The 27,483-nt window shown below is 43.1% G+C and overlaps 2 protein-coding genes across 2 annotated transcripts in view; one reads left to right on the forward strand and one right to left on the reverse strand.

The window, feature by feature from the left end:
* LOC140738210 (chymotrypsin-like elastase family member 2A) overlaps positions 1–23,707 on the forward strand; it is a 32,239-nt gene extending 8,532 nt beyond the window's left edge. The window contains exons 2-6 of the mRNA XM_073065315.1: positions 2,414–2,581; positions 8,306–8,519; positions 14,173–14,438; positions 20,378–20,438; positions 23,323–23,707. Coding sequence (XP_072921416.1) covers positions 2,414–2,581; positions 8,306–8,519; positions 14,173–14,438; positions 20,378–20,438; positions 23,323–23,707 — 1,094 coding nt within the window. The remainder of the gene's footprint in view (positions 1–2,413; positions 2,582–8,305; positions 8,520–14,172; positions 14,439–20,377; positions 20,439–23,322) is intronic.
* Positions 23,708–25,581: 1,874 nt separating this feature from the next.
* The window catches only part of arsa (arylsulfatase A), a 45,530-nt gene continuing 43,628 nt past the window's right edge, over positions 25,582–27,483 (reverse strand). The window contains exon 7 of the mRNA XM_073066895.1: positions 25,582–27,472. Coding sequence (XP_072922996.1) covers positions 27,174–27,472 — 299 coding nt within the window. The 3' untranslated portion in view covers positions 25,582–27,173. The remainder of the gene's footprint in view (positions 27,473–27,483) is intronic.

The raw sequence follows: 27,483 nt of genomic DNA on the forward strand, positions 1-27,483 counted from the left end.
AATGCCACTCCCCTCCCTTTTCTACCTCCCATCCTATTCCTTTTAAAACACCTGAACCCCGGGACCTGCATCATCCAATCCTGCCCTTCGTCCCCTTGGCATTCAAGTGCAACCTGTCCTTTTTGTATAGGTCCCACCTGCACCAATAATAACACTGAGGAATTTAAAGTTGTTGACCCTCCCCACCTCTAATCCTCTAATGAGGGCTGCCTCATGGACCTCTGATTTCCTCCTCCTGACATCAAGCCAATAATCATCTCCTTGATCTTGCTGACATTAAGTGAAGGGCTGTTGTTACGGCACCACCTTGCCGGATTTTCAATCTGATGACCTTTGCTTCAGCCTGTGACAGTGGTGTCATGAGCAAACTTGAGTATGGCATTGGAGCCTCGCCTCGCCTCGCCACAGTCATCAGTGTAAAGTGAGTAGAACAGGGGGCTAAGCACACAGCTTCGAGGTTCACTTGTGCTGAGGGAGACTGTGGAGGAGATGTTGCCATTTCGAAGTGACTGGTGTCTGCAAGTGAGGAAATCGGGGACCTAATTGCACAAGGAGGTATTGAGGCCAAGGTCTTGAAGCTTATTGATTAGTTTTGAGGTGTGATGGTATTGAATGCCGATTTGGGAGAATTTATAGTCAGAATGAATTTAAGATATCAATAAATAATAAATAACTAATACAATAAATAATGAGTGATAATATGCTCAGAATACGTATTAAGGGTGAGTGGTTTTCTACAGCAAACCCATTTTGAAGTTTTAAACCGAAAATAACAAATAGCAAGGGGGAGTTTAAAGTCTGGAGTTGATTTCAATAGTTTGCATGGTGTGACACAAACTAATCTAATTGATTTATTAAATGTTTTAAATCTGGAATATTTAATTCTATATCTGTCTAGAATACAGTCAAGATACTTTGGTAGATGACATACTGTCACTGTTTTTGTACATTAACAGCCATGTTTGCACTGTAAAGTCTTTTGAAGAGCAATGAGATTTTGCCTACATTGTCAATTTTAGTGATGAAAAATAAAAAAAATTACAGCAGATAGTGAAAATCAGAAATAAAATCAGAAATAATGTTTGAAGCCAACAACTCTTCATCAGAATTTTTAAAAATCCTCTACCAGAAATGTTAATGCATTTTTTTACACAATGTTGTCTGACCTGGTAAGTTTTTGCTGTATATCATGGCAATCCTGGGGTGGGGGCATGGTCAATAGCCTGCCCCAGCATTCATAATGACCATCACTTTTTATTGTTCTTGTGTTAAAATGCTTTTGTGGGATTATGGTGGGATGTTCAAGTTCATTTGTTGTTATATTTTAGCTTGGGTTATACAGTTAGTCACGTGTGTTTATGAGTCACCCTGGCCATAACCGTGGTGTGTAATATTCACCTCCCCTTGTATATGAGACTCAGTTGTTCTCACCCTGGGTCATAGCACCTGGTCTGTTTTTCTGCTTGATGTCAGTTGAGATAAATGAGCTTTTCTCGTCTGTCATCATGCACCGTATGCTCACCACATTCATGTCAGGAGTGGGATTGGAAGTTGACGGTGAAACTGATTACAGATGGCGCACCTTATGACCCGTTGATGGTCCGAGCAGTATGTCTCCTCCTCCTCTGGGCTGGGCTACTGAAGATGAGATGTTGACCCAGAGGGAGAACCTGGGAACTGAGCATCGTGCCTTCCTGGGGAACCCCGACAGGGCAAGTGTACCCAGGCCCCCCAGCACATCACCTGCCTCCTGTGCTGGAGAACCCAAGATGCCACTACATGGGAGGATGGGCAATAGGGCAGGCACCACCAATGTCTCTGGAGAAAGCAGAGGACCAACAGGCCTCCAGCAGTTAACATCACAAGGTCCACCCTGAAGCTCCGCAGATACAACAGTACCATCTGCCTGGAGCCTCACCTGGTGCAAGTCGAACTTGCCGCGTGGCACAATGGCTGGAGCCCCACTGACACCTCGGCCTGGCGCTGGAAGTGGATACCCTGCGGGCCCTCCTCAACCCAATACCGGCTGAATAGTGTGACTACAGAGCCCTTGTAAGAGTGCTGGAACAGAGGCCATCAGAGGAACAATGAGGGAGGAATTGGGCAGCAGGTGGTGCTGGGTCAACCAGCACCATCATCCGTATGGGTGTCGTCCCCAACACAGACCAGCCGTCCCTGCCTGGGTGCACGCCGGCGTTCCAGCTGGCTGTGGTCACTGGTGACTGTGTGGCGATGAGAGGGATGAGGTGGCTACACGTCGCAGTGGGGAGACATAGTAGAGCACGAGGTGTGGCTAGCCGACGTCTGGGAGTCTTACACCATCGGCCTGGGTCTGCTGTCCTGCTGGGGGGCCTGTGTGGACGTGCTGGGGGCAACACTCTACCTTGACGCTGAAGCCCTGGCTCTCCGGCAGGGCAGCTCCTGGAAGTGGCCCATGTGGACGCGGCAACGACCACCACTGGTCACCCCAGCACAGCCCACAGTGCCCGTCACCAGCGAAACGCGATGACATTGGCAGCACCACTGTGGCATCGTCAGCGAGACCGTGGCAGCAGAGAAGCGAGGACTCATTTGAAGACAGGCAAGAAATAAAACATCTCTATAGCTACACATCCATCTGAGTAATGCGAACAATGCTCTGGCTTCAGAACTGGTGCACTGATGTGAAAAGCTAGGTTTTCATGCAGTAAGTGCTTTAGACAATCTCAGGACATCTCAGAGCTCTCGCATTCACACATAACAGCTAGTTTGCACATCACATGTTTCTAAAAACAGTAGATAGTTGAATATTTGAATGATCAGTTTTGGCCACATCCTTTGAAGGACAATTATCAGTTTCCTCCTCAGGAAGAAGATAAGCTGCACTTCTTTAGGAACAGTGTACTTGAATCTTTTACATCATTCTGAGAGACGAATCTGGCTTCTGTTTAGCATCCTTGAAAACTGGCACATTAATTATGCATCTATTCCTTAGATTTTTTTTAACTGCAATTTCAGGCTCAAACTCCCTGATGAGAAATTTAAACTTTTGAGTTCAGTTCCAACGCACTGTAACAGTGGAAATGACAACCATTTCACTATTTTTTCTCACACCACTCTTCTAATTTGATCTCCAGTTCAGTTTACTAAGGAGAGCAATATTCTTGCCTTGAAAAGGGGCACTTTCATGGTCGTATTGCATATTCCACCTGGCCTTCGAAACAAAAATCTATTTGTGAATGTGGCCATCACCTCAAGGGGCTGGAATTTACTTATCTATCCCTATTTGCCTGAGAAGATGATAGTTGATATTCTTGAATAGTTGCAGTCTGTTTGGTAAAAGTCTTCTGACCCTTTCGGGTAGGGAGTTCTAATATTTGATACCAAGACAGCCAACTGAGGACCCACCAATAGATAAACCCTTAGGAGAACATCATACTTAACTGGAATTATTATACTACGTACCTAACACAGACAATGAAGGAAAATGGTGAGAATTCAAGTCCTTGTGGTATATCACCTTGGAGGTGATGATACTTTCATTTCAGTGAGCTTACTGATGTAGGAGGTGATAGTGGTGTTGCAATAAACGCTTAGTACTTGAGTCACAGTTAAGACAACTTCAGTTCATCAATCCAGGCTTGTGTTGAAGCCATGTTGCCAATTGTTTCAAGAGTTTAAAGCAATGGAATTATTTCTAAATCCTTGGTCATTCTGGGTCTATGACATCATTCATGGAGTACTGACAATCTTGATGTCATTTTGTGTAACAATGGTGGCTCTGACATCATCGAGTGTAACAATAAGCATGGGGAGAAAGCCATCCCCCGGTGAATAACATATGCCCATGAGTCGCATGATAAGCCCAGCTGGGTGGGCTTTCAGTTCCAGTAAGCATGCAATTATTGAAACCTGCCTTCATTCATCTTTTCCTTCTGACTTTGTGTTGTGGCACTTGTGCAGCTGAACATGGAAACTCTGGTAAGGAGATAATGAACGAAGTGAAGTATTGGGATCCAGCCAGGAGAGTGAATGGGAATAACCAGTGACATTGCAGCAGGACTTTTCTTTCCGCATTGCTTTCTGAACTGGTCCAGGTTGAGTAGGTATCCAAGCTGGTGATAGACACATGGTAGTGTAGAGGTGATGCTGCAGCTGCATGCTGTGAATGCTTTGCTACTGATCGAGACTTATGGTGAGCACATCTGCACAACATATCTGAGGCTCAAGGAAGCTGCTCAGACCTGATGAGGTGCTGTCAAAGATTCAGGCACTGTAATGTATCTGGGAATGAAAATGGTATTTGGACAATTTGCTGAAGAAGTATGATCATCTAGGAAAGGCTGAAGTACATATCTTATCATCTCTGTATTAGTATCTAAAATAGAAGGAAATTAGCAAAGGATAAGTAAGACCAGAAAATTTAATGTGTTTATTGAACTAAACTGAATATTCCTAGACTGTTTCAAGGGCTTTACAGTATGATGTTCAATATTCTGTGTGTTATGCACTCGTTTTTTTACTGTTTGCATAATTGGTTCTTTTTTTTTTGCATGTTGGTATTCATGCTGTTTCTTTGTTTTGTGGCTGATGAATCTCGGGGTTGTATACTGCATACTTACTTTGATAATAATTACACTTGGAACCTGAATAGACACATAGACTTGAATGACCTACACCTGCTTTTATTTCCTTTCTTGTTATGTACTTCAGATAAAATTAGATTCATTTGTCACATGTACATCAAAATATAAAAGCAAGGATGTAATGTTGAGACTTTATAAAGCACTGGTGAGGGCTCACGTGGAGTACTGTGAGCAGTTCTGGGCCCCTTATCTTAAAACGGATGTGATGAAACTGGAGAGAGTTCAAAGGAGGTTCACAAAAATTATTCCGAATTGAATGGCTGGTCATATGAAGAGCATTTGATGGCTCTGGATCCGTATTCACTAGAATTCAGATGAAATAGGGGTGACCTCATTAAACGGAGATGAGGATGAATTACTTTAGCCAGAGAGCGGTGAATCTGTGGAATTCATTGCCACAGGCAGCTGTGGATGCCAAGTCTTCATGTATAGTTAAGGCAAAGGTTGATAGATTCTTGATTGGTCATGGGATGAAAGGATACGGAGAGAGAAGGCAGGAGACTGGGGCTGAGAGGAAAATTGGATCAGCCATGATGAAATGGTGGAGCAGGCTCGATGGGCCAAATGGCCTAATTCTGCTTCTATGTCTTATAGTGAAACTTTTGTATCAAATCAAATCAGCGAGCATTCCACTGGGCAGCCCTCAAGTGTTGCCATGCTTCTGGTGCCAACATTGCCTGCCCACAACTACGTAACCCTAACCTTTTTTGGACTGTGGGTGGAAAATGGAGCAGCTGGAGGAAGCCCATGTGGTCATGGGGAGAACAGTGGTGGGAACTGAACCCCAAAAGGTGATTGCTTGACACAGTAAGGCAACCTGTCAATGCTACCTACCTTCAGATGATCAATGTCTAAATTAAAAACTGAGAACTACATCTGATTGGAATGAAAGAGGCAAAATTGTTTATTCACTGAAAACTATGTTTGAGGTTTTGTGAGGTCCAAACTCTGTTCATGTTTTATTCAGAAAGCATGAATCGAAGTCTGTGTTACCAAACAATGTCCAATTTTGGCAGGATCACACTTTATTTCTCTGCAGCTGCAGCTATTGATAATAGATAGTTTTAACCTTGGCATCGGGCATTTTTTATACTTTAGAATCAACATTAACTGAAGATTTTTGAAAATAATAAAGTTTAATAAACTGTTTTTGGAAATTGTAATTGCTATATAGGAGAAGGATCATAATTCACTCTAAACATTGCTGAGAGATTTCTTTACACTGAATTGGATTTTACTGAAAACCTGAGTTTCTTTTCATCTGTCCACAGAGGTGCACCTTTATCTGAATGTTCTCTGAAAACTGGAATGGTCCTAACACCAGCTTCTGTGTCATGCTATTAGTTTTCCATGAATCCCATGTGCATCATAGGACACTAGACAGATGGGCTCAGTGAGTACCAGAGAGATAGTTTCAAAGGCATGTTGGGTTTCTACAGGAATGATTGGTGGCATGATCACTTTATAGTGCCAGTGCTCAGTGATTGGGGTTCAATTCCTGTCACCATCTGTAAGGAGTATTGACATTCTCCCTGTGACTGTGTGGGTTTCTCTGGGTGCACATTCCAAAGATGTAAGGTTAAGGTCGTGAGCATGCAAAGCTGGCTCTGGAAGTGTGGCAACACTTGTGGACTGCCCACACCACAACCCTTGCTGATTTAATTTGCTGCAAATGACACACTTCACTATATGTTTTGATGTACATGTAAATATCGTTAAGCTAATCTTAAAGATATTTACAATTAATAATGGACTGCGCAATTTCACTTCTGTTTTTTAAGAAGTTTAGGTACTACATGTTGAGAGAGAGGTGTCCATTTTTACGCAGGTATTCACAAGGGCATAAAGACCACATGGGCGATAATATACTGCACAAAAACATCTCCAGATTTGCTGATTGGACCTGGGCTTGTGCAAAAGATAAGACCTTGCCCACAATGATCAGCTGGGTAATGTATACCTGATCAGCCATCTGACCTGATTAACTGTCAGGAGCACAGGGAGCAATGGTGAGTGGGGAACAGCCCAACTCTAATGCAGAGTGATTAACAGCCCAGCTGTAATAGTGTGGAAGAGTCAGCTGTAATGGTGAGTGGGGGACAGCCCAGTTGTAATGTTGAAGGGTCTTGGCCTGAAACATCAACTGTACTCTTTTCCATAGATGCTGCCTGGCCTGCTAAGTTCCTCCAGCATTTTGTGTGTATTGCCAGCCCTTCTAATCAGTTTATTGAGCCTGTTGGCATCACCCATGTTGATGCCATTGCCCCAGCACACCACCACGTAGAAGATTGTACTAGCAACAACAGAATGGTAGAACATGTGAAACAGAGTCCTGCATTCTCCAAAGGACCTCAGTCTCTTCAGGAAGTAGAGGCAACTCTGGCCCTTCTTGTACACAGCCTCTGTGTTAGTGCTCCTCAAGTCTGCCATCCAGGTGTACCCCAGGTACTTGTAGGTCCTCACCATCTATAGTAACAGGGAGCTCTGTAGGTATAGTCTTCCCAAAGTCCATCACTATCCCCTTTACTTTCTGATGTTGAGCTGCAGATGGTTCATTTTGTACCATTTGACACAGTCCTCCACCAGGGCCCTGTATTCATCTTCCCATCCTTCCTTTATACACCCAACTATCGCTGGGACTTCAGGAAAGGGAAGCCAGACCCCTGTGAGCCAGTACTCATCGGAGGATCAGATATACTTGTCTCGCATATACATATACCCCCCCCCCCCCCCCCCCGCTGACTGCTCCTGTGGCTCCTCCCACAGACCCCTGTATAAAGGCGATTGGAGGCACTGCTCCTCCCTCAGTCTCCAGGATGTTGTGCGATGGTCTCTTGCTGCTGACAGTGCTCTCTTCCAGCTAATAAAAGCCTATCTCTCGCCTCACGTCTCCGAGAGTTATTGATGGTGCATCAGGATCAAATGGCAAACTTCTACAGATGTGTGGTGGAAAGTTTGCTGACTGGCTGCATTATGGCCTGGTACGGGAACACCAATGCCTTTGAGTGGAAAATCCTACAAAAGGTAGTGGATTCAGCTCAGTACATCATGGGTAAAACCCTCCCAATCACTGAACACATCAACATGAAACGTTGCCGTAGAAAAGCAGCATCCATCATCAAAGATCCTTACCACCCAGGCCATGCTCTTGTTTTTGGCTGCTTCCAGCAGGTAGAAGGTACAGGAGCCTCAGGACCTGCACCACCAGATTCAGTGACAGTTACTATCCCTCAACCATCAGGCTCTTGAGCAAAAGCAGAATACTCCTACACTCATTCTATTTCTGGTGTTCCCACAACTGATGGTCTCACTTAAAGAACTCTTTACCTCATTATTTCATGCTCTCATTATTTATTGTTGCATTTATTTATATCTGCATTTGCACAGTTCATTGTTCATTGATCCTGTTTACAGTTACTCTTCTATAGATTTGATGAGTATGCCTGCAGGAAAAATGAATCTCTGGGTTGTATGTGGTAACAAGTATGTACTCTGATAATAAATTTTACTCTGCACTTTGAACCTTAAGAAAGGGCTTGAACCCTTTACTTTGAGACCCTGAGGATGGAGTGTTATATGTTAAGCAACAACTGACCTGGTGAAAAGGATTGTGCAGTGTAGAGAAGGTACTGCTGATCTTAATAATGGTGGCACTGGTTTTGTGTCCTCTCCTTTTGCAGAATGCAGCCACCGCCCAGCAGTGAACGAGGAAGAGGAAGACCTGGGTACAGAAATTCTGGGGGACCATGATGCAGATCCAGGCGCGTGGCCTTGGTTAGTCAGTATACAGATCGTTTCGAAGGACGGGACTTATGTGCATACCTGCAGTGGGTCGGTCATCAATAACTACTGGGTTCTGAGCGCAGCTCACTGCTTTAAAGCCAAGGTGGCCAAGTAAGGACCTCAGCAAATTAACTTGTTGCTTACAGACATAGTGAATCGTTACCAGAGAGAACATTCTCAACCATGTATAAATTGAACGTTCAGTGCAAATGTTGCTTTAGTAATGATAATTGTTGCCTATTCTGCAAGCAGTATTAGTATTGGTACATGTCAGAGCTTACATAAGCCCTGGGGTCCCCAGCTGTACCAGGACCAATCCCAAAGTCGTACTTTTAGACTGGTGGTATCCTTCTCTGGAAGCCACGAGCATACTGTCCCTCACCTGAGAGCTACACCTCAATGGGCATTGTAGTTGTATCTTTCAGGAAGTGCAACGTCTGAACCAATGGCTTCCAGAACCATTCTTGAGAGCTGCGCCAATAGATAGCGGTAACTAATTCCTCTCCAGAGTGTTGCACATGAGCAGGAGCAGTAACTAAATCCTACCTCAGGAGGGACATTGAACCAAGTGTACTTCTGCACCAGAAGATGCACTAAACAGGACCAATCTCTGCAGCAATATTTTTCATAGAAAACAGAAACATATAAAACCTACAGCACAATACAGGCCCTCTGGCCCACAAAGTTATGCCGAATATGTCCGTACCTTAGAAACTGCTAGGCTTACCTATAGCCCTCCATTTTTCTAAGCTCCATGTACCTATCCAAAAGCCTCTTAAAAGACTCTATCGTATCCGCCTCCACCACCATTCCCGGCAGCCCATTCCACGCACTCACCACTCTCTGAGTAAAAAACTTACCCCTGACATCTCCTCTGTACCTACTCCCCAGCACCCTAAACCTGTGTCGTCTTGTGGCAACCATTTCAGCCCTGGGAAAAAGCCTCTGACTATCCACACGTTCAATGCCTCTCATCATCTTATACACCTCTATCAGGTCACCTCTCATTCTCCATTGCTCCAAGGAGAAAAGGCCGAGTTCACCCAATCTATTCTCATAGGCCTGCTCCCCAATCCAGGCAACTTCCTTGTAAATCTCCTCTGCATCCTTTCTATGGCTTCCACATTGTTCCTGTAGTGAGGCAACCAGAACTGAGCACAGTACTCTAAGTGGGGTCTGACCAGGGTCCTATCTAGCTGCAACATTACCTCTCGGCTCCTAAATTCAATTCCACAATTGATGAAGGCCAATACACTGTATGCCTTCTTAACCACAGAATCAACCTGCGCAGCTGCTTTGAGCATTCTATGGACTCGGACCCCAAGATCCCTCTGATCTTCCACACTGCCAATACTATATTCTGCCATCATATTTGACCTACCAGAATGAACCACTTCACACTTATCTGGGTTGAACTCCATCTGCCATTTTTCGGCTCAGTTTTGCATCCTATGTCCCACTGTAACCTCTGACAGCCCTCCACACTATCCACAACAGCTCCAACCTTTGTGTCATCAACAAACTTACTAACCCATCCATCCACTTCCTCATCCAGGTCATTTATAAAAATCACGAAGATTAGGGGTCCCAGAACAGATCCCTGAGGCACACCACTGGTCACTGACCTCCATGTAGAATATGACTCGTCTACAACCACTCTTTGCCTTCTGTGGGCAAGCCAATTCTGGATCCACAAAGCAATGTCCCCTTGGATCCCATGCCTCCTTACTTTCTTAATAAGCCTTGAATGGGGTACCTTGTCAAATGCTTTGCTGAAATCCATATACACTACATCTACTGCTCTTCCTTCATCAATGTGTTTAGTCACATCCTCAAAGAATTCAATCAGGCTCATAAGGCATGACCTGCCCTTGACAAAGCCATGCTGACCCATCAACTTACCAACCACTGAAGTAAGACTCAGTGGTTTCTAATTTCCTGGGCTATCTCTGCTCCCTTTCTTGAATAAGGGGACAACATCCACAACCCTCCAATCCTCCAGAACCTCTCCCATCCCCATTGATGATGCAAAGATTATCACCAGAGGCTCAGCAATCTCCTCCCTTGCCTACTTTCATAAATTCATAGAGTATAACAGCACAGAAACTGGCCTTTCAGCCCATCTAGTCCATGCCAAACCATTATTCTGCCTAGTCCTGTCTTATTCTGCATCGACCTGCACCTGGACCATTGTCCTCCATATGCCTCCCAACCATGTACTTACCAAAACTTCTCTTAAATGTTGAAATTGAACCCGCATCCATCACTTCTGCTAGCAGCTTGTTCCATGTTCCCACTGCCCTCTGATGGAAGAAGTTCCCATTACACATTTCATCTTTCACCCTTAACTCATGATCTCTAGTCTCACCCAACCTCAGTGGAAAAATCCTGCTTGTATTTACCCCGTCTATACCCCTCATAATTTTATATACCTCTATCAAAATCTGCCCTCATTCTCCTCAGCTCTAGGGAATAAAGTCCTGAACTATTCAACATTTCCCTGTAATTCAGACCCTCAAGTCCCAGCAACATCCTTGTAAATTTTCTCTGCACTCTTTCAATCTTATTGATCTTTCCTATAGGTACAGTGGGTGAGCACAGCGGCAGACAAAACTCCAATTTAGGCCTCATGAATGTCTTGTACAATGTTAACATAACATCCCAACTCCTGTGTACTCTGCAGTTTCATTTATGAAGACCATGTGCCAGAAGTTCTCTTTATGAGCCTATCTCCCCAGTTTCTTTGCTACTTTTCCACTTCCCTGGTTATTCTGTCTCTTGTTGCAGAATGGAGCTTCCATAGGCCCAGCTATCCTCTCGGTACCATGACTGTGAGACAGACTAGTTCTGTGACTGATGTACACATGTGTAGTGGATCTGACTACTGGGTCCTGTAGTTGAGGCAGTGTGTGTAAGCATTCATGGTTGTGGTGTTCTTCATCACCAGTGATGATTCGTCTCAGCCAGATGGGAAAGTTTGCAATAATTTGAATGCAGTGACATAATACAATCCATCATTTTCTCACTTATTTTTATTCAATCATTGATATAAAAAACTTGCATTAATATAGTACGTCCCAGGACACTCAAGAACACATTACAACCATAAAGCCATTAGGCATAAGAGCAGAATTAGGCCATTCGGCCCATCGGGCCTGCTCTGCCATTCCATCATGGCTGATTTATTGTCCCACTCATTCTCCTGCCTTCTCCCTGTATACTTCTGAAACGTTATCACAGAGAGAGGTTTCAGAGCCAATCAGCAAACTCAAACACAGCAAATAAGGAGCTGAAGGGAAATACTCTTTTTCTGTGATTTTACTGAGATCCTGCCAGAACACTGGGGATAGATAACACTGAAGATACTGTGATGACAAGATATAACTATTTAATATGAAATAAATTCATTCCATTTAAATGAGCCTGAGCCAATCAAGTGGGTGCTGGAGCTGATTTTTCTACTAGATTCCAGGTAAGTCTCTGCTTCTTTGGTTGGAGAGGAGGCAGAAACCGCACTCAGTGGCCACTTTATTAGGTACACCTGTACACCTGCTCATTAATGCAAACATCTGATCAACCAAACGTGGCAGCAAATCAATGTGTAAAAGCACGCAGACCTGATCCAGAAGTTCAGTTGTTGTTCAATCAAATATCAGAATGGGAAAGAAATATGATTTTAAGTGACTTTGACCGTGGAATGATTGCTGGTGCCAGACAGGGTGGTTTGAGTATCTTAGAAACTGCTGATCTGGGATTTTCACACATAACAGTCTCCAATGTTTACAGAAAATGGTATGAAAAACAAAAAAATTCAGTGAGTGTCGGTTCTGTGGGTGAAAGCGGCTTGTTAATGAGAGAGGTCAGAGTACTGTTTCCTTGCATTTACCCTACCAAGGGGCAACACCTTAAATTTATCTGGGTTAAACTCCATCTGCCATTTCTCTGCCCATATCTGCAACTGGTCTACATTGCACTGTATTTTTTGCCAAGTCTTCTGCACTGTCCACAACTCCACCAATCTTGGTATCATCCACAAAGTTACTAACCCACCCAGCTACATTTTCATCCAGGTCACAAACAGCAGAGCTCCCAGTGCAGATCCCTGTGGAACACCACAAATTACAGGCGTCCAGCTCAAATAAGTCCCTTTAGCCATTACTCTCTGTCTTCTAAATGCAAACAGTTAATTCTGTGCAGATCCCATGCATCTTAATCTTCTGTATTAGCCTCCCATGAGGAACTTTGTCAAATGCCTTACTAAGATCCATGTAGACAACATCCACTGCCCTACCCTCATCAATCTCTTTAATCACCTTGTCAGCAAACTTAGTCAAGTTGGTAAGGCACAAACTGCCACGCCCAAAACCACGCTGGCTCTCCCTAATTAGGACATGGGTTCCAAATGCTCATATATCTTATCCCTAAGAAATTTCTTCAGCAATTTCCTCACAACTGATGTGGGACTCACCAGTCTATAGTTCGCAGTATTTTCCCTTGTTCCCTTCTTTAATAGAGGTACAATATTAGCCACTCACCAGCCCTCTTAGACCTTGTCTGTGACTGAAGAGGACACAAAGATACAGGTCAAGGGCCCAGCGATCTCATCTCTTGTTATCTTCAATAACCGGGTAAATCCTGTCAGGCCCTAGGGACTTATCCTCAAAAGGAGACCCAACACTTCCTCCTCCTAAATGCCGTAATGTATTTATACACTCAGCACTGATCTCCCGGTTCTCCATATCCTTTTCCTTGGTGAATACTGAAGCAAAGTATGAATTAATACCTCACTCACATTCTCTGCATCCAAGCAAATGTTCCCCACTTTACCGTTCAGTGGTTCCATCTCTCTTCAGTTACCCTCTTGCTCTTGATGAACACCAACCATGAATGGGCTTCATTTAACGAGTGGACAGGTTCAATATCAAACACCCATATCAGTTAACTTCAATAAATTACGGCATGTGCAAATAATGTTCTCATTTAATGCTCTGCATGGCTCATTAGGTGCTAAATTTTTGTGTGGACTGGCCATTCATTCTTCTTAAGCCTGTTACCCCCATTTGGGTACATAGTACAGCAATAGCTGCCCACCAGAGTCCTCTGTCTTGGGCCAGTATTTCAAGTCCTAGTGTAGTCCATCTGTATGTCTTCTAGGTGAAGGTCCTTCCTCTCTCAGGGATGAAGTCTTGGGAGCTTTTGTTGGTGTTTCTGTAGCACTGGGTTTTTATGGCATGGGGTTGCTAGCCCCAAGCCGAATTCTCCTCCTCTTGGGACCGTCCATGGTGGAGTTGCACTGGCCATCTAACTTCCCTTTATGAATCTGCTTCCCAACTTCCCCCAAGGTCACGAGAAGGAAACTTAGTTAATTCTCCCTATTCCTGCAATGTCAAGAATTCTCTATTCAAGAAATGAAAATCGAATACAGTCTGCAGATGCTGGAAATCCATGATAAAAACAGGAAGTGCTTGAAGCGCTCGGCAGGCCAGACGGTATCTGTGGAGGGGGTTTGGACCTGAAATATTGACTCTGTTTCTCTCTCCCCGATGCTGTCTGACCTGCTGAGTGTTTCCAGAATTTTCTGTTTTTAATTCACCAATCAAATTGGGATTAGTTAAGTTAGAGGCTAAAAGAAAGTGATTGGTTCTATAAATCTCCAAAATTATTGTATGACAAGGTGTACATAAATAATCTGCAGTTTAGCTAAACAGCTGCTAAGCACGTCATTCTAACTTTTATCAATCTCCTTATCTCCATCCTCCTGAAGCAACGTGGAGAAAATTATGCTGGTGTTTGGATTAGAACAGATGTCGAGGTTCAGTAAAGATTCGTATGCCAGACCAGTGGCAGATGTAATCAAGCACGAAAATTACAATCCAGACACAGAATCTAACGACATTGCTCTCATCAAGGTTACAGACCCTATTGTCTTCACTGACTATGTGCAGCCTGTGTGTCTTCAGAATCAGAGACTTGACATTGCTGAACTCAAGCCATGTGTCACTGCTGGATGGGGCATGATGGGAGGCAAAGGTAAAGTTATGTTACAGTAATTTCTTTGTTAACTGCTCAAAGGTTCTGTATCCTAAAAGATGTATGTTGACAGGTTATGTATTTGAAACAGTAACTAAAGGCCATGAGCATCCAACCCTACATCGTCAACCGGGCGAGCATCTCTTCAGAGGGCAACTGGTTTCCCATATGGCTCAGGATGGGAGCATCCCCGTCTTTGTTGGTTTGGCTTGATTTACATGCATCATGTTTCAGAATCAGAACTTAGATTCATATTTAATATCACCAGCATATGTCATGAAATTTGTTGTTTTGCAAAGCATAACAGTAATATTATTACAAATGAAATTAAATTATTAATTAAATATTACATTTATATTTTTATTCTTATTGTAATATTAATTACAATAAGAACTATATATAGACATTATGTTAAATAATTAGTGCCAAAGATCACAAGACCATAAGATATAGGAGCAGAATTATGTCTGTTCTGCCATTTCATCATGGCTGATCCAATTTTCCTCTCAGCCCCAGTCTCCTGCCTTCACCCTGAATCCTTTCATGCTCTGATCAATCAAGAATCTACCAACCTCTGCCTTAAATATTCGTTAACACTTGGCCTCCACAGCTGCTGGTGGCAGATTCCACAGGTTCACCACTCTCTGGCTAAAGACATTCCTTCTCATCTCTGTTCTAAAAGGGCGCCCCTCTATTCTGAGGCAGTGTCCTCCAGTCATAGACTCTCCTACCATAGCAAACATCCTCTCCACATCCACTCTATCAAGACCTTTCACTATTCAATAGGTTTCAATGTCACACCTCATTCTACTGAATACAGGTCCACAGCTATCATGTGACAAGCTTGAGCATATAGATATTAAGAAAGAGCATGTGCTGGAGCTTTTGGAAAGCATCAAGTTGGGTAAGTCGCCGGACTGGATGAGATGTACTCCAGGCTACTGTAGGAAGCGAAGGAGGAGATTGCTGAGCCTCTGGTGATGATCTTTGCATCATCAATGGGGATGGGAGAGGTTCCGGAGGATTGGAGGGTTGCGGATGTTGTTCCCTTATTCAAGAAAGGGAGTGGAGATAGCCCAGGAAATTATAGACCAGTGAGTCTTACTTCAGTGGTTGGTAAGTTGATGGAAAAGATCCTGACAAGCAGGATTTCTGACCATTTGGAGACATATGATATGATTAGGAATAGTCAGCATGGCTTTGTCAAAGGCAGGTGGTACCTTATGAAACTGATTGAATTTGAGGATGTGACTAAACATGTTGATGAAGTAGGGCAGTAGATGTAGTGTATATGGATTTCAGCAAGGCATTTGATAAGGTACTCCATGCCAGACTTATTGAGAAAGTAAGGAGGAATGGGATCCAAGGGGACATTGCTTTGTGGATCCAGAACTGGCTTGCCCACAGAAGGCAAAGAATGGTTGTAGACGGATCATATACTGCATGGAGGTTGGTCACCAATGGAGTGCCTCAGGGATCTGTTCTGGGACCCCTACTCTTCTTGATTTTTATAAATGACCTGGATGAGGAAGTGGAGGGATGGGTTAGTAAGTTTGCTGATAACACAAAGGTTGGAGGTGTTGTGGATAGTGTGGAGGGCTGTCAGAGGTTACAGCGAGACATTGATAGGATGCAAAACTGAGCTGAAAAATGGCAGATGGAGTTCAGCCCAGATAAGTGTGAGGTGTTTCATTTTGGTAGGTCAAATAGGATGGCAGAATATAGTATTAATGGTAAGACTCTTGGTAGTGTGGAGGATCAGAGGGACCTTGGGGTTTGAGTCCATAGGACACTCAAAGCTGCTACGCAGGTTGACTCTGTGGTTAAGAAGGCGTATGGTGTATTGGCCTTCATCAATTGTGGAATTGAATTTAGGAGCCAAGAGATAATGTTACAGCTATATAGGACCCTGGTCAGACCCCACTTGGAGTACTATGCTCATTTCTGGTCTCCTCACTACAGGAAGGATGTGGAAGCCATAGAAAGGATGCAGAGGAGATTTACAAGGATGTTGCCTGGATTGGGAAGCATGCCTTATGAGAATAGGTTGAGTGAACTCGGCCTTTTCTCCTTGGAGTGACAGAGGATGAGAGGTGACGTGATAGAGGTGTATAAGATGATGAGAGGCATTGATCATGTGGATAGTCAGAGGCTTTTTCCCAGAAATGAAATGTCTAACACGAGAGGGCACAGTTTTAAGGTGCTTGGAAGTAGGTTCAGAGGAGATATCAGGGGCAAGTTTTTTATGGAGAGAGTGGTGAATGCGTGAATGGACTGCCGGCGACAGTGGTGGAGGTGGATACAATAGGGTTGTTTAAGAAACTTCTGGATAGGTATATGGGGCTTAGAAAAATGGAGGGCTATGGGTAACTCGAGGCAAATTCTAAGGTATGGACCTGTGCGGCACAGCTTTGTGGACCGAAGGGCCTGCATTGTGCTGTATTCTTTCTATGTTTCTAAAGCCTCTATGCTCTCTTCAGCAGCCTCTTTCAGAACCCTGGGTTGTACACCATCTGGTCCGGGTGACTTATCTACCTTCAAACCTTTTAGTTTCCCAAGAACCTTGTCTTTAAAAGCTTCCCAATCCTCTAACTTCCCACTTAATTTTTGCACGATTATATGCCCTCTCTTTGGCTTTTCTCTTAGCTCTGGCTTAGCCATGGTCCTTCCTCTTTGAGATTTATCCTGTACCTTCCAAATTGTTTCCAGAAATTCCAGCCATTGCTGATCTGTTGTCATCCCTGCCAGTGTCCTTTTCCAATCAATTCTGGTCAACTTCTCTCTTATGCCTCTGTAATTCCATTTACTCCACTGTAATACTGATAAATCCAACTTCAGCTTCTTCTCAAAATTCAGAGTGATTATACTATGATCACTTTCCCTCCAGGTAAAAGCAATCTTTTACCTTAAGCTCTCTCATCAATTCTGGTTTATTGCACAACAGTCAATCCAGAATAGCTGATCCTCTAGTGGGCTCAATCACAAGCTGCTCTAAGAAGCCATCTCGTAGGCACTTTAGAAATCCCCGCTCATATAATCCAGCACCAGCCCAACTTTCCTGAAACTGAAAAGGAAGAAAAAGTCATGAAGTAGTGTTCATGGGTTCATTGTCCATTCAGCAATCTGATGGCAGAGGGGAAGAAGCTGTTTCTGAAACATTGAGTGTGTTTCTTCAGGCTCCTGTATCTGCTCCTTGATAGTAGCAATGAAAAGTGGGCACGCCTTGGTTGATACCGTGCTTAATGTTGGATGCCATCTTTTTGAGGCATTGCCTTTTAAAAGTGTCCCTGATGCTGGGGAGGCTGTGACCATGATAGAACTGGCTGAGTTTACAAGCTTCTGCAGTTTTTTTCCCGATCCTATGCAGTGGCCCGTCCATATCATATGGTGATGCAACCAGTTTGAACGCTCTCCACGATACACCTGTACAAATTGTAGGGATCTAAAATGTCCTAGTGAACCCATGAAACATCAGGGGCCAATGAAAAGAAACTTTTGCTGTTAGATAGCTGGAGGATAAGGCTTGATAAAACATGCTTCCATGGGCAACTGACTCCTTCAGTACAGTTAAACCAAATGCAGCAAGGGATCTTGTAAATATTAAATCATTTCTGATACAGAGTACAAACAACTCTGAAAATCCAAGATTGCTGAGGAGAAATTAGGATTTAATTGTATGAAATTAGGATGTAATCATGGCATCAGGATGAAGCTCCATTCAATGTAATATTTCATTTTGATTTGAAACCAATTCCTAATATGAATTGGAATTGGTTTATTATTGTTACATGTACTGAGATACAGTGAAAAGCTTGAATCAAATACCATTCATATAGATCAGATCATAACAGAGCTTACTGAGGTGGAACAAGGTAAATAGTAACAATGCCACAGAGGAAGTGCTGTCAGGTACATAATAAACACTCTGAATGGCCCTAACCCCAGATGTAAAAGAGGATCGTGTGTGGGGTTAGCAACCTTATCACATAAACACCCAGTGCTGTACAAACACCAGCAGATGCTCCTCATCCCTGGCAGAGGAATGATCTTCATAGATGGGCTACACCGGGGACATTTTGAAAGACTGGCCCAGGACAGAGGACTCTGGGGAACTGCTTGTAGTGGTCCATGGCCTAGTAGTGGTGGTGGGACAAGAAGAAGGCGGAAGATCATACTGAGGCAGATTGTGAAGTCAAGAGCTCAGCTATCATACCAGAACTATTTAATAATCTTATATAGACAAGGTAGAAGTTGCTCTCAAGCCAGGTGGTACTGCTTTCAGTATCTTCTGCCTTTATAGAAGAAGGGACAAAAGGGTTAGGTTCTTTGATTATGCTGGCTGCTTCACTGAGACAATGAAAAGTGTGAATAGAGTCCATGGAATGGTGGCAACTTTCTGTGATGTGCTATACTGTATCCACAACTCTCTGCAGTTTCTTGCAGTCACATGCAGAGCAGTTGCCATACCAAGTTGTTATGCATCCTGATAGGGCATCAGTAAAAATTATAGTTGATTGCAGCGGTAAATATTGTTATTGAGCTATGTTGTTCCCGTATACCTCAGACTTTAGATACTGTACAACACAGAGTCACGTCTTCTGCAGAAATTCTCTGATGACTCAGCAGTACTTAGGTACATAAAGGGAGGATGAGAGGCTGAATATAGGGCCCCGGTGGAGGACTTTGTCAAATGGTGCAAGCTGAATCATCTGCAGCTCAACATCAGTAAGACAAAGGAGATGGAGATGGACTTTAGGAAGATTAAACCTGCACTGCTCCATGATACTATTGATGGTGAGGACCTTCAAGTATCTGCAGTGCATCTGGATAGCAGACTTGAGGGGAGCACCAATACAGAGGCGGTGTACAAGAAGGGCCAGTATCGTCTCTACTTACTGAGGAGACTGAGGTCCTTTGAAGTATGCAGATGTCTCCTTCACATGTCCTACCAGTCTGTTGTCACCAGTACACTCTTCTATGTGGCGGTGTGCTGGAACAATGGCATCTACACGGATGATGCCAACAGGTTCAATAAACTGATTAGAAAGGCTGGCTCTGTTATAGGAGTCAAACTGGATACACTGGAGGCTGTGGTAGAACAAAGGACCCTAAGGAAAATCCTAGCAATTCTGGACAACGTTTCTCACGTTGGCTGAACATAGAAGCACTTATAGTAATAGATGAAGACAACTGTGCTGCTCCAAAGAGTGTAATATGAGGTCATTCTTCCTCTCAGCCCGATAATGAATCAACCTATAGCCGGGGAAATTATGACCCCCTCCTGTTAGACTGTTTGAGGTAACTTTTTTTTTTATTCTTTCTTACTTCTCTTCTAATATTTGTATATCTGTGCACCTGTAATATTACTGTGACACTGTAATTTCCTTTGGGATCAGTAAGGTATCTATCTACTTTCAAACAATTATAACTAATTATTACATTGAAGTAAAGCTCTCTGCTCTGTCCCATCAAACACTCCCAGGACAGGTAGTGATTACAGAACTCTGTATACTTCAACAACATGTCTGAATACCTGATATATTTGGTTACTGCTACCAGTATGTTCATTTTCCTCAAGATTCCCAATTAATTTATAAAGAGGCAAAAAGAGAGGTCATGTTCAACCTTCTCAAAAATGTTATAAAGTTAAGAGGGCACCTCAATTGGCTAAGGAGTAATGTTACCACACCAAAGTTTCATTGCAATCAACAGATTGAAAATAGAAGCATCCTCTTATGACATGCTGTAGTCCCCTGTTGATTATGGTCGACTATGGATGTCTACATGATACACAGGCCAGCAGACAAGCCAGGGATGGAGAGCAAGCTGTTGCCCATGTAGCAGGCTCCCCCTCTCCATGCAGCTGATAAATCCAAAGTAATGGCAAAATGTCAGCAGATTAATAGTTGACTCAATTTCAATTTGTTTTAATTGAGTAGATATCATTGCACTAAAGGGTAAATCATCAGGAAACAACGACTGGATGAATAAAGACAGTGGGTAAGACTCCAGTGCAAGACCTTATCAAATGGGTGAGCCCTTAAGTTAAGGAATGCAAACTTAAGTCAAAGAGGAGGGAAGTATCTTTCTTTGAGAAAGTCGTAAATCTTTGGAACTCCTTTCCTCAAGGGGTGGTGTGAACACAGTTCTGAAGAGGTCCAAGGCAGAGAGATACTCAATAAGCAAAGTGGGAATTAACAATCAGAAATGTTTGTGATCTTACTGAATGGTGGAACAGGGTTGAGGGGCTGTGTGAACTCTGCATGATTCTTATTTCAGTGCCATACATATAATCAATCTCACAAAATGGTTTTCTTCAATTTAGGTAAACGTACAGAAATTTTACAGGAACAAGAGATTAATATCATCCCAACTGCTATTTGTAACCAAGGTGACTGGTACAATGGCTCACTGTCTGATCAAGTCCTGTGTGCTGGATTTAAATGGGCAGGTCCAGACAGATGCCAGGTATACTCTTCCTGTATAGAACTGAAAGTTGTCAATCCTGAGGTGAACTGAGTGGGGAATATGATTAATGAACAGAGTTGGGCCACTGGGATTGAGATCAAATCTAACCCAGTAAAGATGATAAACCCTCTATCTCACCATCCCACCTGTGGGGCTGAGTTCAAATCCAGATCAGGCCAAAAGAAAACCATGTTTCCTTCATTAATGATGTTAAACTAGGATATTGGACATTATACAGGGCCTCCCCAAGAAATGCAACTGTGAACTGAGTTCCCAGGTGGCAGAAGGTGCTCCCAGCTCCACAAGGGCTGGCAAATTCTCCCAATCCCTTTATTTTTAAAAATATTTTATTTGTCACATGTACCTAGAAATGAGAAGGCCTTGGGGGGCAGGATTAAGGAAAACCCTAAAGCATTCTACAAGTGTGTGAAGAGCAAGAGGATGAGAGATTAGGGCCAATCAAGTGTGACAGTGAAAAAGTGTGTATGGAACTAGAGAAGATAGTGCAGGTACTTAATGAACACTCTGCATCAGTATTCACTACAGAAAAGGATCTTCGCGATTGTAGGGATGACTTACAGTGGACTGAAAAGCTTAAGCATGTAGTTATTAAGAAAGAGGATGTGCTGGAGCTTTTGGAAAGCATCAGGTTGGATAAGTCGCTGGGTCCGTACGGAATCTACCCCAGGCTACTGAGAGAGACGAGGGAGGAGATTGCTGAGCTTCTGGCGATGATCTTGGCAACATCAATGGGGATGGGAGAGGTTCCAAAGGATTGAAGGGTTGCAGATGTTGTTCCCTTGTTCAAGAAAGGGAGTAGAGATAGCCCAGGAAATTATAGACCAGTGAGTCTTACTTCAGTGGTTGGTAAGTTGATGGAAAAGATCCTGAGAGGCAGGATTTATGAATATTTGGAGAGGCAAAATATGATTAGAAATAGTCAGCATGGCTTTGTCAAAGGCAGGTCATGCCTTATGAGCCCGATTCAATTTGAGGATGTGATTAAGCACATTGATGAAGGTAGAGCAGTAGATGTAGTGTATATGGATTTCAGCAAGGCATTTGATGAGGTACCCCATGCAAGGCTTATTGAGAAAGTAAGGAAGCATGGGATCCAAGGGGACATTGCTTTGTGGATCCAGAATTGGCTTGCCAACAGAAGGCAAAGAGTGGTTATAGATGGGTCATATTCGACATGGAGGCTGGTGACCAGTGGTGTGCCTCAGAGATCTGTTCTGGGACCCTTACTCTTCGTGATTTTTATAAATGACCTGGATGAGGAAGTGGAGGGATGACACAAAGGTTGGGGGTGTTGTGGATAGTGTGGAGGGCTGTAAGAGGTTACAGTGGGATATCTATAGGATGCAAAACTGGGCTGAGAAGTGGCAGATGGAGTTCAACCCAGATAAGTCGGAGGTGGTTCATTTTAGTAGGTCAAATATGATGGCAGAATATAGTATTAATGGTAAGACTCTTGGCAGTGTGGATGATCAAAGGGATCTTGGGGTCCGAGTCCATAGGACGCTCAAAGCTGCTACGCAGGTTGACTCTGTGGTTAAGAAGGCATACGGTGCATTGGCTTTCATCAACCATGGGACTGAGTTTAGGAGCTGAGAGGTAATGTTGCAGCTATATAGGACTCTGGTTAGACCCCACTTGGAGTACTGTGCTCAGTTCTACTCGCCTCACTACAGGAAGGATGTGGAAGCCGTAGAAATGGTGCAGAGGAGATTTACAAGGATGTTGCCTGGATTGGGGAGCATGCCTTATGAGAATAGGTTGAGTGAACTTGGCCTTTTCTCCTTGGAGCGACGGCGAATGAGAGGTGACCTGATAGAGTTGTATAAGATGACGAGAGGCATCGATCATGTGGATAGTCAGAGTTTTTTTTCCCAGGGCAGGAATGGCTTGCACGAGAGGGCACAGTTCTAAGGTGCTTGGAAGTAGGTTCAGAGATATCAGGGGTAAGTTTTTTTTATGCAGAGAGTTGTGAGTGTGTGGAATGGGCTGCCAGCAACGGTGGTGGAGGCGGATACGATAGGGTCTTTTAAGAGACTTTTTAATAGGTACATGAAACTTATTAAAATAGAGGGCTATGGGTAACCCTAGTAATTTCTAAGGTAGGTACATTTTTGGCACAGCATTGTGGGTGAAGGGCCTGTATTGTGCTATAGGTTTTCCATGTTTCTAAACATTTTGCGAAATGCATTGTTAAACCATCACAGTGCAAGGGTTATGGTGGGAGCAGCCCACAAGTGTCAACACGCTTCCTGCATCAACAGAGAATGCTGAAAATTCACTAGCTAACCATGCGCCTTTGTTTGGAATATGGGTGAAAAGCCACTCTGTCACTGGGAGGATGTACAAACTGCTTCCAGACAGCAGCGGGAATTAAAGCCTGATCTGTGATCGACAGCGCAAACAGTGTTGCTCTTGTTCGTATATGGGGTGTAGATAAATTGGGCATTTGTAAGCTGGGGAAGAGGTGTAATCACTTTCCTCTTTTATTGCAGACAGACAGTGGAGGCCCTTTGGTCTGCAAGGTGCTTGGTGCAGGGAAATTCTATCAATTGGGTGTCACCAGCTGGGGCTTGGGCTGTGGCCAGAAAGCTCACCCGGGCATCTACACATCTGTCCGGAAGTATATTGGGTGGATTCAGTGGAAGACATCAAAACTGGGCCAAATGCAAGAAGGAGAAGAGCATGATCTCAGAATGTCATCACACACCAGAAACAGTGCCACCTGTTCACAAACTTGTGGCTTTTTTCTAGCAGTCGGACTTGTGTCCCTCATTGTCTAATGATACACATCTGACCCGCGCTTACAGATTTATGCAGAGTTTTCTTTTTGCTGTTTAATTTCCTTGATGATAGTCTCTATGTCAATAAAACTTTAAAGCAATGAAACTGTCCACTGTATTTAGTGAAGTCTAATGATTTTTCTTCAATCTGATAAATCATGAGACAAGGTCAATAGGATGCTAATTAATAAGGATAATTCTCTTTGTTCCTCTCCATAGATACTACCTGTCCTGCTGCATTCCTCTAGCGTTCTGCATACCTGAATAAATTTCAATAAATAAAAGGTAGGTAGAAACAGTCGACATTTCGAGCTGAGACCCTTCATCAGGTTCTAATGAAGGGTCTCAGCCCAAAATGTCCATTGTTTATTCTTTCCCATGGTTGCTGTCTGATCTGCTGAGTTCCTGCAGCACTGTGTACGGTACTCTGAGTTTCCAACATCTACAGAAACTCTTGTGTTTAAGGTTAGGTAGAAATGATTTCCACTGGAAGGAAAGGCTTCTGTCTTTTGCAGTTTCTTACCTAACAGCATTGGAGGTATACTATCTCAAATAGATTACAGCAGTCCAAAATCCCCTATCACATTACAGTTAGAGTGTAAGAAATCCTCATCTCCAGCCCAAAACAAATTAAGAATTCATGAAACATCAGCTTCAGTGACTTAATGGAAGCAAAACTTGTTGGATGGAGCTCAGAGATCACCAGTCATTTTCTCATGGTACTTCTGTGGAAAACAAAAAGCGACCGACATCTGAGGCATAAAGGTAGAGAAATATTTAATTTTATTTCACTTTAAGGCCCACTTCCTCCCATTCTGAAGGCAGCATTTGGTGTCAGACCTCCCTTTCCTCTCTCACAGCTGCTGACTGTTCCACAGGCCTTGGGAGTACTCTGGTACTTCATACAAGAGGACATTTCTTTGGAAACTGTCAATAGCAGGGTTTCGAAAGGATGGTGGGAATGACAGATACAAGGTCACTTGATGCCCACATCCAACAACCTAGCAGTGTCCGTCACAGAATCATAGAACACTGCAACATCTAGTCCGAGTCCGTACCCAACTGTTATTGTGCCTAGTCCCATTGATCAACACTTGGACCACAGATCTCCATATCCCTCCCATCCATGTACTGATCCAAACTTCTCTTAAATGTTGAAATTATACATCTCGAGCATTCAGAAGATCACACAATGATTGATTAGTGAAGTTAATTTTCCACTCAGAAAAACAAAAGCTTTGCTGATCACCACAATGGAACCACTGCTTATTAGTTTTACAAACTCTTCCTTTTAGAGATCTCCAAGAAAACATCACTTACCTAAACTTCAACATTAATCCGTGTTAAAATCCCGGATGCTAATACAACACACCTCCTAATTAGGATTCCTTTGAGTTTATGCAGCTGAGGTATTAACAGTGGGGTCAGGTGATTGAATAGTTCGATGCAGATGCGGAGAAAAAGAGTTTCCTTTGGTGAAGGAAACAAGCATGAGAAGTCATGTTCTTTTAAGGAGTGAAATTAGAAATCTCATTTAAACACAAAGAAGAGTAGAAGCCTGAGCTCTTTTAAAGACGGACAGTCAAATTGGGCTTTCAAAACAAATCTGGTGGTGTGAAAGAAATGGGAGGAAAAGGGAGTTGAGGTTAAAGGATGACAGCAGAATGGTAAGTTTCATTTCAACTCTCCTCCCCACCAAGACAATTCCAGGACAGCTCTCATCTAAAATAATAACAATTAGGGCAGGCAGATGTTTAAAAGAAACAGACAAGATGAGGTATAAAGTATTGTTTAGCCGACACAAAGGTTTGGATTTAGAGGAGGGGAGGAAGACTGCCAATATGAGACAAAAATATAGGCCATGGATACAGACGGATGTTCTCAATATTTATTTATTTACTTATTATTATTTATTTTCATATTTGTAGTTTGTTGTCTTTTCCACACTTGTTGAACATCCAGGTTGGTACAGTCTTTCATTGATTCTATATTGGTTATTATTTCTATTATGGATTTGTTCAGTATACTCACAAGATAATGAATCTCAGGGTTGTGTATGGTGACATAACACACACACACACACAATAAATTTGCTTTGAACTTTGAATAAAAATGGAATGTGGGAAAAACAGGACACATGGAACTCAGGTTCATAATAATATTGGCAATACTATGGCCAAGATTTATCAGCATTTATCCCAAGTAAATCAACAGCATGGACACCAAGTTGTACTGTAAATACACTTCATATGTTCCATTCATATGTGTTGGCGCATGGCCAAGTGGTTAATGTGTTGGTCTAGTGATCTGAAGGTCGCTAGTTCGAGCCTCAGCTAAGGCAGCGTGTGTGTCCTTGAGCAAGGCACATTGCTTTGCTACGACACCGGTGCCAAGCTGTATTGGTTGCGTGGAGAGGGGAGACTTGCAGCATGGGCAACTGCCGGTCTCCCATACAACCCTGCTGAGGCGTGCATGGTCTCTCCAGACTAACGGATGCCTATATTCATTCAAATTTCCAACTCCAGCAAGTCATGAGGAATCACACGGACAAAAGGAATCTTTAAAGGGAGGTTGCAATGAGAAGGCTCTAATCAAGTTATATATACATTAGCTAAGCAGAACTGAGTGAGTGATGGATGGGCTCCAAGGCAATCTGCTATTTAATGAGATTATTTCCACCTTACTATGCATGAGACGTGAAAGAGTAGAGAATTCTGCAAAGCAAGATCTATTTCAAGTCTTCATAAGCCTAAAAACAAAAGAACATTTCTGCCAGATATTTCAGGAATAATCAGAATAAATGATTCATGGACAAATATCAACTTATTTTAACCCAGGAGGGATTACTTCAATCATATTGTCACATTTGTGAGTGACATTTACAGTATTAACAATGGTGTCTGAGGGCAAATGGAAACTGACCAGGAACAAAAGACAGATAAGAAGAGAAACTGACTAGGAACGACAGATAGATGTGATAGTCTGTACAGATGAGAATGATTTTCTTCAAATGATCACAGAATTCAGTTGGGGTAAAACTCAAAGAAAAATACTGAAATTAGAGTTAAGAAAAAAAGTTGAGCTAGATCAGTAAAATGAAAATGTTATATCATTTGACACAAGAACCAACTTACACTATACTGACTGGCTGAATGAAAATGCGCATCAAAGACCTAGTCAGAAAATTAGACACTGTGATTAATCAGAATTCAATGAAACAGATTGATGTTTTTTGAAGTCCTGAGTACCCAGCCTCCCTGTTCTAGAACCTTTCTTTCACTCTAAACCATTCCATTTCATTCTAAGTTCTTTCAGCATACTTAAGTTTGTATCTTTGAATCCAGCTGTCAGGAGAATTCCAATGGTACCCTTCCGCCTCCTGTCCAAGAGGCCCGTGTTGAGATTAGTCATCAATTTTCCAGTTAGTGGTATTAAGGTGTGCCTTCCCTCTTTTCCTTCTTCCATTCTAAGTCTTAACACAGCAGCTAGGCCGGGGTCTACACCCAACATTGATGCAAGGTTCAAGATTTGGGTCAACTCCCTTCTCAGTCTGGCTTTCCCCAAACTCCATTTCCAGTTCAAACATCTGCTTTTCCTTGTGTATCTGGTTGATTATCCAGCTGTAATTGGGAATTTCAGAGCTGCTCAGGGGATAGTTCTCAGAAGGATCAGCTTCCAGATCAAAGAGCAGTGGAGGGTCATGGGGGGCGAGAAGCGAGTCCCAGTGACAGTCATGGTCAGGGGTACTGCCACTGAGGGTAGAACCTGGTACAAAG

Source organism: Hemitrygon akajei, chromosome 14 (assembly GCF_048418815.1).
Source record: "Hemitrygon akajei chromosome 14, sHemAka1.3, whole genome shotgun sequence".
NCBI classification, from domain to species: Eukaryota; Metazoa; Chordata; class Chondrichthyes; order Myliobatiformes; family Dasyatidae; genus Hemitrygon; species Hemitrygon akajei.